The sequence below is a fragment of the Saccopteryx leptura genome, chromosome 9 (assembly GCF_036850995.1).
Source record: "Saccopteryx leptura isolate mSacLep1 chromosome 9, mSacLep1_pri_phased_curated, whole genome shotgun sequence".
In the NCBI taxonomy this organism is placed as follows: domain Eukaryota; kingdom Metazoa; phylum Chordata; class Mammalia; order Chiroptera; family Emballonuridae; genus Saccopteryx; species Saccopteryx leptura.
The window spans coordinates 68,333,078-68,347,938 of NC_089511.1; the positions used below are offsets into that span (position 1 = coordinate 68,333,078).

At 36.7% G+C, this 14,861-nt stretch overlaps 1 protein-coding gene across 4 annotated transcripts in view; it reads right to left on the bottom strand.

Moving 5' to 3' along the window:
• Positions 1 to 14,861, bottom strand: part of CTNNA3 (catenin alpha 3) — a 2,003,993-nt gene that overhangs the window by 1,766,336 nt on the left and 222,796 nt on the right. For all 4 annotated transcript variants that reach the window (XM_066349268.1, XM_066349266.1, XM_066349267.1 and 1 more), the window contains exon 5: positions 7,282 to 7,401. In XM_066349268.1, the coding sequence (XP_066205365.1) occupies positions 7,282 to 7,401 (120 nt within the window). The remainder of the gene's footprint in view (positions 1 to 7,281; positions 7,402 to 14,861) is intronic.

The window sequence follows — 14,861 nt, forward strand, 5'->3', positions numbered from 1 at the left end:
GGATGGCTATTGTAAAAAGTTAGATTAAGAAATGTAAACATTAATTCTGGATCTGCTGTTTAATCAAAATGACCTTGAATAATGTATCCAACCTTCTTTGTGTTCGTTCTCTCTCTGTCTTAATCAGAAAACTGAAGAATTTATGAAATGCTATCTCTTTTTTTTCTCTTTGAGACAAACAACTGTGTACACTTGAATAAAAATGTAATTGCATATGTGGTGAGTAGAATAAAACACATTTGTGTTGGCTTGAACTTTGCTAGCACCCTGTCTTATAATTAAACATTTTTTATACCTGTGCAATAAATTTTTAAATAATGTCTGAAATGCTTTAGGATCTTCAGAAACAGTTTTATAAATGATATAAAAATCATTTTACTTGATGGGGCAAATAAGCAGAATATCATCTAAGATAGACATGAATATTTGATGTAGGAATCTGGTTCTCTTACTTTTAAAAGGAATAATTCAATTAGAACTCTTTCAGGAGAATTGAGTTAATTACAGAACAAGGAAGGGAAGAACCTTCACTCAGTTAAGCTATTAACATATTTCATCTAGCAAAGGCCACTGAAGTGAATCTGTTTATAGACCCATTGTTCTAGACCCGTTGTTCTTACCCACTTCCCTCTTACCCATTTAGCCTAGCCCCCAATTACATTCTTTTATAGATTGCCTCTAAATAATTCCAGATGCAGATGTATTTGATTTTTAAAGGTCTTAAGTAAAATATGTTCATAACTTCCATTTTAGTGTTTATGTAAATGGGAAGATAGGTCTACTTTATACTGTGCTTACACATAAGCAACTCTGGTACAATAAATATCATTTTGCATGTCCCCTTGTCCTGATGATCCATACATTTGTATTGCTATAAGTCTTTACGTGGTGGAAGGCTATTACTGGAAATTATCAACTGCCTCTTCTCTATATGCTATAGTACAACTATAACAAGCCTAACACTATGTAGTTTTATTTTGCTAAGCATTGTTTTCATAGGAGGCCTAAATTGTTGTCTTATATAGACTGAGTTCGTAAATTCCAAGGTAAGCCTAGGACTATCAACTGTGTGTTCAGTTGTTATCCATCTGGAATTTTATTTTCAAAGCAAGAGTGTTAACCAGCAGTCTTTCTCACTAAAGAAATTTCATCTAACTTCTTTCTACTTTTTCATTGATAAGGGATCATTTTATATTTAATTCCTACTTTACAAGGTATTATGTATACCCTTCTTGTTTTGGAGTTATCTAAAAGGCTTTACTCACTAAGCTCAGTAAAAGAAAAAAAGCAGTTGTTGATACTTGAACATCCCCACTAACCCGAGAACACCGTTGTGCTGTACAATACCACCTGGAACCACAAGGAAGTTTAGATGCACAGGATGCAAGTATTATATGAGTTGAGATGAACACAGAACACTGGGTCTGAGACCTTTTTTCTACCACATATTTCCAGGGCATAATACTCAGGACCTTAAATTCACTGCCCATCAAGAGATATCACCTTAGAAACATATTAGAAACAAATACTACTGCAGATACTTACTCGAGAGGTATCATTACTTTTTTGTGACACAGATCACTAGCAACTCAATTACTTATGTCCAAAAGCATTCCATCCTGTTCCAGGACAGTACTAGACCCCATGTTTGGTACAAAAGTATGTAAAATGAAGAACATATTCTTATGGAACTTATAAACCATTTAAGAAGATGACTTATGAGAATAATACTAAAACATTGTAATAGCTACCATTCATGCCAACAATATGCCAGGCTCTGCACTATGTCCTTTGTATATTTATCCCTTTATTTTAAAGTACTTAAGACATATATGTACTTTATAGTCGGTATACTGTTTTTCCAAAATAGTCTGTAAGTTAGGTATTATTTTTAACATTTTTTAAAAAAAGAAATTGCAGTGTCAAGGGCAGTACAAACAAGATGTGGCTGCCTACAAAGCCCACACTCTACCCTGCACTATGTGGGTCCTCAGTGACTACATAATCAATTGGATGCTAAATTGTACACAGATAAAGCTAAGAAGGATGAGTTTATATATTGACTAGCAGTTAGGATAAAGTGTCATGAGGGAAGCCAGACTTCAGTTAGGCTTTAAAAGAAAAATTAGTAAAATAAGTAAATAAAAAGGAGCTAAATATTCTAAATATCAAGTTAGATAAACCTTGTGAAAATGTCAGAAGGCAAGAATAGCTAGCAGCCATGATCAGGGAAAGAAGAAGATGATCAGAGTATATGAGATGCTCCAACATGGATGTGTATCTGAAGCACAATATTTTAATTTTATATATCTTTACATCTATATGTAAGTGTGCCTTAGTCTACATAATGATTAGCACAATGATATCAACTATAACTTATATCAAAGGACTTCAGAAGCCTCTGGAAAGGGATGTGTCTTATAATGTTACTCTAAGTACTAAGGGTAGAAAAAGAGAGGGAAGAATTAAATTAGAGTCTCGAATATCAAACATAGTGCAGGGTAGAGTGTGGGCTTTGTAGTCAGCCACGTCTTGTTTGTACTGCCCTTGACACTGCAGTTTCTTTTTTTTTTTTAATGTTAAAAATAATACCTAACTTACAGCCTATTTTGGAAAAACAGTATACCAAATATAAAGTACATATATGTCTTTAATTTATTCCATACCATTAAAGCAAAGTCCCAAGGAAATTTCTTGATTTATAATCTCTCAAATTAATACATAAATCTGGACTCTATGTAACAGCTGAAGCTTGCTTTTTGCCATTTCTATGTAACATCAACCAGGAAAATAAAAATCAAACGGTCCAAGCAGATACACCCTAAAATTACATCTCCAGATATTAAAAATTGAAAAAGTCTCTACGTTCTCCAGTTACTCCTACTTTGTCATCCATTTACTTCAAGCTGACTCATCCTGGCAAACATACCACCTCATCTATTGTGACTTCCCCTTACCTTTTCCAACCAAGGCTATTTTTATCATTAGTCTTTTTGACAGTGGGAAAATGGAGAGATGCTGTGCCTCAGCCTAAAATATAGCCCAAGGAAGTAAAAGCACTCACTCTTTAAAAGAAAGAAAGGAAGAAAGGAAGAGAGGAAGAGAGAAAGAGAGATGAAAAGAAGAAAGAAAGAAAGAAAGAAAGAAAGAAAGAAAGAAAGAAAGAAAGAAAGAAAGAAAGAAAGAAAGAAAAGAGAAAGGAAGAAAGAAAGAAAGAAAGAAAGAAAGAAAGAAAGAAAGAAAGAAAGAAAGAAAGAAAGAAAGAAAGAAAGAAAGAAAAGAAAGAAAGAAAGAAAGAAAGAAAGAAAGAAAGAAAGAAGAAAAAAGAAATAGCTAAGCTCACATTTAGGAAATAAAACATAATAACCCTCCAAAAGACATAAAAGACTAGAACAAAATACTCCAGGTATCTATTTGGCCCAGGAAAAGAAATCTCTTAAAGTTATGTTTAAAATGTCATGGAAAAGAGGTGGGGGATGTGATTTCACAGAAAGGGACAGAAAATAAATTCTAACAAATGAGTCCAAGATAATAATTATAGTCAACTTATTGGATAGCCATAACTCATAGTTAAGGTAATATTAATATTTTATTCTTGTTTGAAGAAATGGATGACAATGAAACATGTTAGCAGAAAGCCTAAATAATACATATGGTACAGGACAATCCATCAGCTTTTGATATCACATCCAGGAAGCAAAGAGTTAATGCCCTTATGAATTTTAAAAATGTAGCAACACATCAATTTTAATTGTCTGTAATCTGAGGCCAAAACTTTTGCAAGCTTTCTTGTTCGCGGCAACAACAGCACCAACAAGTATTTACTGAGCATTTGCCCTGGGTCAGATACTGTTGTGAGCACTGCAGACAACACAGAATCGAAAGTGACAGATGAGGCCCTGTCCTAATGGAGCTTATATTCTGTCACAATGAGGAATGATAAATATAGTTGGACCAGAAAACAAACCATGACTAATTCTCTGGGACAAAGAATCCTGCCTTATAAGGCAGAAGCTTTCACGCTGTATTGCAATTTTACAGATACTTGAGTCTTTTCCAGTAGGAGAAACTCACTAGCATGTGCTTAAGAGGTTTGGGGGAATTTAAATGGGTAGGATAGGAGATAAAAAGGCAAACTTCACTACGTCAGGGAGGAGCAAATACTCTATTTGAACCCTGCCCATCCAGTAAACACAGTTCACCTGTGGTTTTGGTATAAGAAGAGCTGGGTCCTGGCCGGTTGGCTCAGCGGTAGAGCGTCGGCCTGGCATGCAGGAGTCCCGGGTTCGATTCCCGGCCAGGGCACACAGGAGAAGCGTCCACCTGCTTCTCCACCCCTCCCCCTCTCCTTCCTCTCTGTCTCTCTCTTCCCCTCCCGCAGCCGAGGCTCCATTGGAGCAAAGATGGCCCGGGCGCTGGGGATGGCTGTGTGGCCTCTGCCCAGGCGCTAGAATAGCTCTGGTTGCAACAGAGCGATGCCCCAGATGGGCAGAACATCGCCCCCTGGTGGGCGTGCCGGGTGGATCCCAGTCGGGCGCATGCAGGAGTCTGTTTGACTGCCTCCCCGTTTCCAGCTTCGGAAAAATGAAAAAATAAATAAATAAATAAATAAATAAGAAGAGCTGGATTAATATTACAAATTTTTAGGAAACTGCTGCAGTCAGAAGTACAAAGGAAAGTCAACAAACTTTGTCTCTGCTATCCTATGCCATCTTCCTATTCACTATGTCTTCTTGTATCCTCTCTTTTTTCTCCCTTTTCCTATTTTGAGATTTTTAAAATTTTAATAAATCGATTTTTTAACTTACTATAGTATAAAACCAGTACACTTAAACTTCCCTCACTTTATCCCTTTTATTTTATCCCTATTAGTCTCTTCCTGTGACTGACGTTCTAGCATCCTCTCTTTCTGACCACTCCCCTCCAATTCCCCTTCTATCCTTTCCAGGAAGAAAAAAAATGATCAGTAGATGTAAAAAAAGATGGAGTCTGGTCAGACAAAGGTTTCACAGTATGTTACATGTGCACGGAAGTCCATTTTATAAGGATTTGTCCCTTTGAGTTTAAAAAATTGTTTTTTGTGAATAAATTTCACTAGAACTAGAGTTGTTAGACATAACACTTAGAAATTGTTAAGATAAAGTTTTATACATTTTTTTTATCTGTCTGAATATATTCTTTCAAAAGTCATTTTGTGTTTTTGTATATATTGGATGATTTGCGTGCGAGAACAAGAAAGAGAACACTGACCCTGTCTTTTGCCTCTCGCGGGGGTGGGGGGGATCCATTTTCAAATGTTTCTTTAAGTCCTGGGTCAGCCTCTCCTACCACTTTCATTCCACATGCCTAGAACTCCTCACTTTACTATCCTCCAGCCTGGCTCCCTGCAGGGATATTGGGAACGAGACCACGGAAATGCCCAGATTTGGAGTCAGACTGACTTATCCTGGAAGCCCAGCTTCAAGTCTTATTAGCCCAGTGACCTTAAGGAAATTATTTAACTCTTTCAAGAGTTTTCTCATCTGTGAAATGGTGCTCATAAAACCAACCCTTATATATTGTTATAAGCATTTAATTATCTAATCCAAAATTTATTACTTACATTATGTAGTAGATAGTTGTCATTTAATAAATAGTAATTATGATTTACAAATATACAATTATACATGTAGATACACCCCATGTGCCCATATTTTTCTCACATATACATGCAACTTACCTATCTGTCCTCAACATTCTGCCAGAGTTCTGCCCTTGAAGCATTCCTATTTTTCCGAAGTCATAATTAGCTAATGTAAGAATCTAATCACTGAGAATGTGTTAATGAAAAAGGATAAGAGAAGAGAACAGTGACTACTGCCTGCCAACTCAAATACTCTTTGGTGGTAAAATATGGCTCTTGGAAACAAGACCATACTAAAAGTTGCATGGGCCAGAGCAGTGACTCACAGTATGAATTATAAGCAGCATAATCTGGAAGCTTACTGCAGTAGCTAGCTCTCAGTAACTATAACTGCTTCTGTTATATGTGCTAATACCTTGGCCCTCACTAATTTAAAAATTAAAATTAAAAAAGTTACTTAAATGGATAGTTGAAATTTTTCATATAAAGTATGTGCAGAGATATTGTATTCTCCCCAGAACATTCTACAAAACAAATATAGTTCCAGTAAAACAGACCCTTGGGAAGGTTAAGTGCCCATGTAAATCTGTGAGAAAGCAAAGTCTAAAATATAATTCTCTTTTCAAGTCTGTATTTCTAAATCATACTGTGTTGACTTCATGGGATGTAACTACACACAGGAAGTCCTGCTTTGAAAAAAACCCCATACAAAAGATGCAAAATCTGTGAAATTGACAATGGCAAGAGAGTCACACCTTTTGCCACTCTGACAGGAACGACTTGTAAGTAATGGACTTGGTGCCTGGCCATCCGAGTCAGCCACCGAGTCATTTTTCTAGACACTGTCCATCGTTGAGCACATTCCCAAATTTCATGCAACCTAATTTAAACTGGCGGTTCTGATGGGAATGAACACTCCATCAAAGTAAATGCTTGACAACCCTGACACCTAGTGGCTGTGAAGAAACTGGAGAAAATCCAGTTTGGGAAAAGAGGTTAGCTGCAGCAGTGTCTCTCACACACGTAGACTTCAATGATTAATGATATTATAAAGTAATAATTATAAGAGCAACCCTGACCAATTCTCGCTCTGAATTTTTCTTGGGATCTAAATAAGGCAGAAATGTAAAATATATTTTCTTTCGACCTTATGTTTAGCAAATTTTTACTAATCTTCAGAGATCAGATAAGAAAACTGAAGGTTGATTCATATTTTGGTATATTTATGAATCTTTTACTTAATTTTGTTTGTACAACCACATCGTTTACCTGGTCTTCAGGTGAATTTTTCTCAAGCATCCCCCTGTCAAATATAAAAGTCATCTGGTCAAGCATTCATACAGGTTCTCTTTTATGCTGCTGAAGCATCCAAAGGGTAGTTGTACCTTTACAAACGAGCAGGAGTTTCCTTTAAGAAAGACAAAAGGGCACGTGTGGAAACCCTTATTTTAACCCCTATAGTGCACATCTAAAAGTAAGAACCACAGAGAATGCTGCAGGAAGTCACAAAACAGATGTGTCTACACAGCACAGCACAACCTACTTCTGCCCTAAACATCAGAAGGAAAGTGTCCGTAGCCCCACCTAACCCTGAGAGGCAGGACAGCAGAAAGCCTAAAGCATTCATCTCCTCCACCAAGGAGAGTCCTGACTCCTACCTGCTGACGTCTGAAGGCCAAGTAATCCAGATTTTCCAGCTCCTTCCCAAGCTTCTGGTAGGTTTTCTGGAGGTCAGATTTGTTGGAGACATTTTTAAGAGACTCAAATGTCCTTTGAAACTGAAATTAAAAACAAAAATAAATAATTAGGATAGCAGCATATTTTTTCTCAAATTTCAAACTAGCTAACACAAAGAAATAGTTGATACTGAGCCTCAGAGATAATAAATGCTAACTAATTGCCTTTCAGTAAAATAATTAGGGATGATTATGAAGATTAGAAACTGTACAACCAATGTTATTGCATGTATGAAAGTCCATTTAGTCCTCATTTCAACAGAAGAATATACTGGATTTAAAAAAACCTCTTCATGTCTTAGCATATACACTGCTACATTTAAAGAAAAAAAGTGCAACGAATGTATAATTTCAAATCATAATGAGGAAGAATTAAAAGAGCTCTCACATTCCAACCATGCAAACAAGTTTATGTAAAAGTAGCTGCTTGCCTCTGTAGAAATATCTATGCAGAATAGGCACCCAGTGAACATCAGCCAGGAAGATCTTCCAGATTATATATTTTGAGAAGGTAAGAAAACCATCATTTTGATGATCGAGACACATGTAGCATGTTCAGAAAACATTTATTCATTTCTGCTCTACAACACAGATGAGTTATGAAATCAGTCCTGCTGAATCAGAATGTTTCTGTTATTTTTAAGGCAGATACTATATAAACACAAAGGAGACAAATTGCAGTGAATCATAGAATACTGTTCTGCTACTAATAAGTAATTAAGTAGAGGGAGCTCACAAGAAATTGAATTCTTGGTTTATTTTAGTCAATCAGAACATACTTTGGAAGATTAGTGATTGAAAATGTCAAGTAATGTCATCTGCAAGACATTTGCATTTTCTCTCTCTTCACAGCATGCTTACTGTGTGCTATTAGATGGATTTCTACAGATAGAGACTGCACCATCTTGAACACACCAGAACTTTACTGCGCCTATGATGCTGTAAGACAGGCTAATAGGATTTTACAGAATATAATTAAGTTTCTAGGGAAATGATTTGACCCTTACTATTTCAAGCTCTATGGAATAAGTTATATTATAATGGCATTCAACTAAATTAAATCCTCAATTTCATGAAAGCAACATGTTTATCTCAATCCAAGGTGGCAGAGGAAAAAGAAATGGGAAATAACAGTACTAAGCTTCCACCGCAGGTCAGTAAATTACATTCAACAATGTAATCTTTTGGAACCTACTATGCACAGGCACTATGAATATAAAACATTTTCTGCACAAAACGAATTTACAAACTATCAGAGAAATTAGACATGAAACTCAGAAATGGGAAAGACTCTGACATTTGAGTGCCTGCTTGGTGCCAGATACCTTATGCTTTCTAATTGAATTCTCACAGGAACCACAAGAGTTCCTATTTCTCTTCCCAGTCTCCCAGTGAGTGAATGGGGACTCAGTCTAAACTGGGTTTTCACTACAATGTTATGCTCTTTCTACTCTATCATTAACCCTTAACACAAGGCACAGTAAAGAGAATGCAAAAAAAGAGATAAAAGGAACATGATAAAACAGAAAAACTCATTGATATTAATTGAGACACTAAGGTCATATAAAAGGCCTGAGGGCAATTTGAGTTGGGCCTCAAAATACAGGAAGAATTTTCAAAGCCTTACATGGTAACCAATCCCATCCATCAGTTTAAACATAACCAAAGTCTGCTCATTTCCCCCTTCTGTAACATAGTAAACAAATTTCTTGTAACATAATTTTAACAACCATTATATTAACTGTTTATTGTTATATGATCAGTTCTGTGCCTTGCCATTCCTTGGTCCATTCTCACTATGTTCAAATCAAAATAATACCATATCTAAAATTTTGAACAATTTAAATATTTTTTATCTATAAGCAATATAAACTTTTGCCAATCAATCTGTTTTCTAAGAAATATTAGCTCTACATCTTAAATATTTCTTCATCACATTTATGCCTGTGAACTTTTATACAACTCCAAATAGAAACTTTATGGTTAACACATTAGTAAGGCTTTGAAATAAGAAACAGGAAACCAATAATTTCAGATGATCTGTCCATAGCCAAAGAAGAAAGAGAGAAAATCCAGTAAGGATACATCACCACAAAATGTTCCCATTAAAGGTCACAGTTTGCATAATGTGGAGATTTTAGCTTGAACTTTCATTATCAGGACTTATCGCCTCCATTTATTGATATCAAATAGCTCAGAATACTCAAACTATGATGATTCATTCACTCAAGTAGATTTATTTTCATTTACAAAAACAAATAATTGTCAAGAAAAGGTCAGACAAAATCTGTAGTAGAACTTTGTGTTTGATCCCTACTAAACACACCCATCAACGTCTTCTCACATATGCACTTAAAGATGCTAAAGAATAAAAGCAATAATTTTACCTTTCAGATTAAGCTGAAACACAAAAGATAAAAATATGACAATGGTTATGGTAAAGTTTAGATTTTACTTAAAGATTTTTGATGTTGACTTAATTTGAAGATGGTTTATTTCAATAGGCCGCTGTGCTTGATCATTGAAAGAAAGACCTCTTGAGATTTTTCTACATTAGTTCAGTCATTTGTGATTTCATTATATTGACTATGTCTCAAAATAAATCATCTCTCAGTTTAAGATAACTTGGGAAAGAAGCACAATTAATCAAAGAGATTTTAGTATTCCTGAAATCTACCAGTTCAAAGTTTTGAGTGGTAATTTAAACTAATTCAAGAACTCCAAAATAATTTATTGAACACTGAATTTATCCTGTGTTAATATCTTATTACAGGCCAAATTGAAACCTAAAAAAGCCCACAGTGAGTAAATCTGAACCCAAAACAAACCTAAGTATATTCTAAAACTGTCAAAACTTAATATTAAAATGATCTCATAGTGACATCAGAGAAATGTTGGAATGAGAGATGTCCTTGTTCTCTCTTCTTGACATTCCAACAATTTGAATAGCTATAGCTCAACAAAAGATTCTCAACATGAAGTCATTTTTGAGAGATCTACACATTGAAGCATCTAAAGGTGGACAAGTGGGAACAAATGAGGGAGGTAAAAAGGGAGGATGGCTTAAACAAATCATGGATGCAACCCTGCAGCTGGAAGCTCACAGTGGGTTCAATCTGCATAGCGGGGGAACACAGTCATGACTAGTGCTTCCTACATCCAGGAGTGCAGAGAGATTCAGTGGGCACTCTTGCAGCAGTGAACAGCAAAAGCTGCAACTGAACATAGAAACTCGAGCAGAAGGGTGCTGCTGCAGTTGTTTTATGGTCAGCATTTCATAAAGAGAAGCAAAGCCACAGAGCCCTGCTGCCTTGTAGATTCCCAGAACTTGCCCCCTTTATCTTTTGTATTGGATTATGGAGCACATTATTAACAAACCTGAGAACTGGTACTACAGAATCACTATTTCCCCTGAGCAAAGGGTATATGTTCTCTGTGACTGGTCAGGACGCAAGGGGAATCCCACAGATGTCCATGGTTGCCATTACTTGGAGGGCAAAAGGAAGAAGGCCCCAGGTTCCCTCAGCAAATCCCACCACCACATGTCATGGCTTCACTGACTGCAGCCAGAGATGGGGTAGGGGTCAGCACTGAGATTTTACAGAGCTAAAATACTTGCAATTCAGTGCCACCTATTGGAAAATAATAGAAAGACCTCCTTATAGTAATCTGCTAGAGAAATGCCACTTGTACATAGATGCCTAGCCAGAGAAGAAACCCTTCAAATATTATGAATAACCAAGATAGTGAGGCACTTCAGAAAGAAAATGAAAATTATCCAGAAAGCAAAAGTAAACATGTAGGAAATATGTGATATAAATGACAGATAATTTAATATTGAAGTTCTGAAAATAATGAAATGTGAGAAAATACAGACAGGCAATCGAATGTCTCAGAAAACAAATTAACAAACAAAATGAGTACTTTACCAAACAGATTGAAACTTTAAAAAAGAACAAAACAGAAATTACAGACACAAAGAACTCAGTAAGAGATCAAGAATAAATAAGTATGCATAAGAAATAGAGTTTACCAGATGGAGAAAAGAATTAGTGATATCAAAGGTAGATATATAGAATGATACAGAGGGAAGAAGAGAGACTTAAGCATAAAAAAAGAAAGAAATCTATAAGAACTCCATCAAACACAGCAGTATAAGAATAATAGGTGCGCTGGCCAATTGACTCAGTGGATAGAGTGTCAATCTGGTGTATGGATGTCCTGGGTTGGATTTCCAGTCATGGCACACAAGAGAAATGATCACCTGCTTCTCTCCCCTTCCCTCTCCCCCGTCTCTCCCTCTTCTCCTCCCAAAGCCAGTGGCTCAGTTTGTTCAAGCATTGGCCCTGGTCACTGAGGATGGCTCAGTTGGTCTGAGCACATCAGCCTCTGGCACAAAAAATAGCTCAGTTGTCAGCCCCAGTTGGGCATTGCCAGATCGATCTTGATGGGGACATATACTAGAGTTGGTATCACTATCTCCCCTCATCTCACTTAAAAATAAGGAATAATAGGCATACCAGAAGGAAAAGAAAGGGAGAAGGGAATGGAGAGCCTATTCAAACAAAAAATTGATGAGAACTTCCCAAACCTATGGAAAGAGCTAGATCTTCAAATCCAAGAGGCAAACAGCACACTTAGTTATCTCAATCCAAAGAGGGCTTCTCCAAGAAACTATGTATTAAACCAGGGGTCCCCAAACTACAGCCCACGGGCCGCATGTGGCCCCCTGAGGCCATTTATCTGGCCCCCGCCGCACTTCCAGAAGGGGCACATCTTTCATTGGTGGTCAGTGAGAGGAGCATAGTTCCCATTGAAATACTGGTCAGTTTGTTGATTTAAATTTACTTGTTCTTTATTTTAAATATTGTATTTGTTCCCGTTTTGTTTTTTTACTTTAAAATAAAATATGTGCAGTGTGCATAGGGATTTGTTCATAGCTTTTTTATAGTCTGGCCCTCCAATGGTCTGAGGGACAGTGAACTGGCCCCCTGTATAAAAAGTTTGGGGACCCCTGTATTAAACTATCAAAAATTAATGACAAAATAACATCAGAATAATGATGGCATGAGAGATACCCTTGATCTTTCCCCTTGAAATTTCAACAAACTGAACAGCTATTATGCAGTGAAGGAACCCCATCTGGGCTCACAAGCTTGCTGAAAAGATTCACACACCAAATGGACTAAAGGTGGAAAGGTTTGAGAAGAGAATCAAATGCTAAGACACACTCATGGTCAGCTCTGGAGAGCAGAGAGACCAAATTGTCTGGGTTTTTGTCTGTCAATTCTCCAGAGAGGGGAGAAGCCCAAAGTGACTGAGTTATTTTTTGTTAAATTTATTAAAAATACCACTCTCAGTGCCATCAGAGAAAAAAAATCAAATACCATGACTACATAGAGAAAGACATAATTCAGAAAGAAAATGAAAAACCTCCAGAAAAAAATTTCAATTACATGAAAATCTTAGAGTTAAATAATAGAGATTACAAAATTGAATTTCTCAAAATACTCAATGAGATGTGAGAAAACACTAATAAGCAATTCAATGAGTTCAAAACAAATTAATGAACAAAATAAGTATTTCACCAAGGAGATAATAGAAACTTTAAAAAACACATACACACACACAGATGAAGAACAACTCAATATATGAATTGAAAATTGAGATAGCAAGTGTAGCTAATAGAACAAGCCAGATAGAAGATCAAAACAATGACATAAAATACAGGCAACTAAAGATGATAAAGAGAGAAGAAAGAGACTTAAGAATTTAAAGGCCCTGGCCGGTTGGCTCAGCGGTAGAGCATCGGCCTGGCATGTGGGGGACCCGGGTTCGATTCCCGGCCAGGGCACATAGGAGAAGTGCCCATTTGCTTCTCCACCCCCACCCCCTCCTTCCTCTCTGTCTCTCTCTTCCCCTCCCGCAGCCAAGGCTCCATTGGAGCAAAGATGGCCCAGGCGCTGGGGATGGCTCCTTGGCCTCTGCCCCAGGCGCTAGAGTGGCTCTGGTCGCGGCAGAGCGACGCCCCAGAGGGGTAGAGCATCGCCCCCTGGTGGGCAGAGCGTTGCCCCTGGTGGGCGTGCTAGGTGGATCCCAGTCAGGTGCATGCGGGAGTCTGTCTGACTGTCTCTTCCCGTTTCCAGCTTCAGAAAAATAAAAAAAATAAAAAAAATAAAGAATTTAAAAAAAATTATAAAGCTTTACAAGAATTCTCTACCTCCATCAGAAATAGCAATATAAAAACAATGGGTATCTCAGAAGAAGAGAGGGAGACAGAAATGGAGAGCCTATTAAAACAAATAATTGATGAAAAGTCCCTTGGTCTATGAAGTTAGACCCTCAAACAAAGATGCAAACATAATTCCTAGTTACCTCAACCAAAACTGACCTTCTCCAAGGCACATCATAATAAAATTGTCCAAAGTCATTGAAAAAGAAAACATTCTCAGGACAGCTAGGATAAGAAGAATATAACATCTAAAGGGAGAGAGCCATTAGGTTATCATCAGACTTCTCAGCAGAAACTCTACAAGAGAGTAGACACAAACATTCAAAGTACTGAAAGAGAGAAATTGTCAGCCAAAAATACTATATCCATCAGCATTATCCTTCAAAAATGAAGAAGAAATAAAAACTTTTGCAGACATACAGAAGCTGAGGGAATATATCACCAGAAAATCCACACTACAGGAAATACTCAAGGGAGTTATTTGACCAAACTCAAAAAACAAAACATCAAAACTACAAGTAATAGCTCCAACAAAGTTACAATAAAAACAAGGATAATCTGTGACAAGAAGATAAAAGGGGAGTGAATAAAGGTCAGCAGTAGCTATGGAGGATGGAGTGCAGAAGCACTCATAAGACAAAGGACTCTTGTATACATGAAAATTTTTCTCTTAAAACCTAATGGTAACCACCAATGAAAGACCCACATTGAAACACATAGCTTAAAAAAAAAGAAATGGGGGGGAATGTATGGAATACCAGCAAACAAAAACAACTGACAGGAACAAAAAAGAGAAGAACCAAACAAGACACAGAGAAACAAAAAACAATACATAAAATGGCTATAAGAAATCTTCAGGGATCAATAGTTACCCTAATGTAAATGGACTGAACTCACCAATAAAGAAGCACAGAGTAGCAGATTGGATCAAAATGCAAATCTAGAAGAAATGGATATTTGTCAAGAGACAAATCTAAGCTGCAAGGACAAAAGTAGACTCAAAGTGAAACATTGAAAAATTGTCCTCTAAGCAAATAATCCCCAAAGAAAAGCACATGTATACAATGAATATCTAACAATTCTGACTTCAAACAACAAAGTTAAGAAGAGACAAAGATGGACATCTCAACACAACATTGATGGCTTTAGATAGATCATCCAAACAGAAAAACAATAAAGAAATATCGACCTTAAATGAAACACCAGATCAAATGAGCATAATAGGCATTTACAGAACATTTCATTCCATCATCAGACTACACATTTTTTT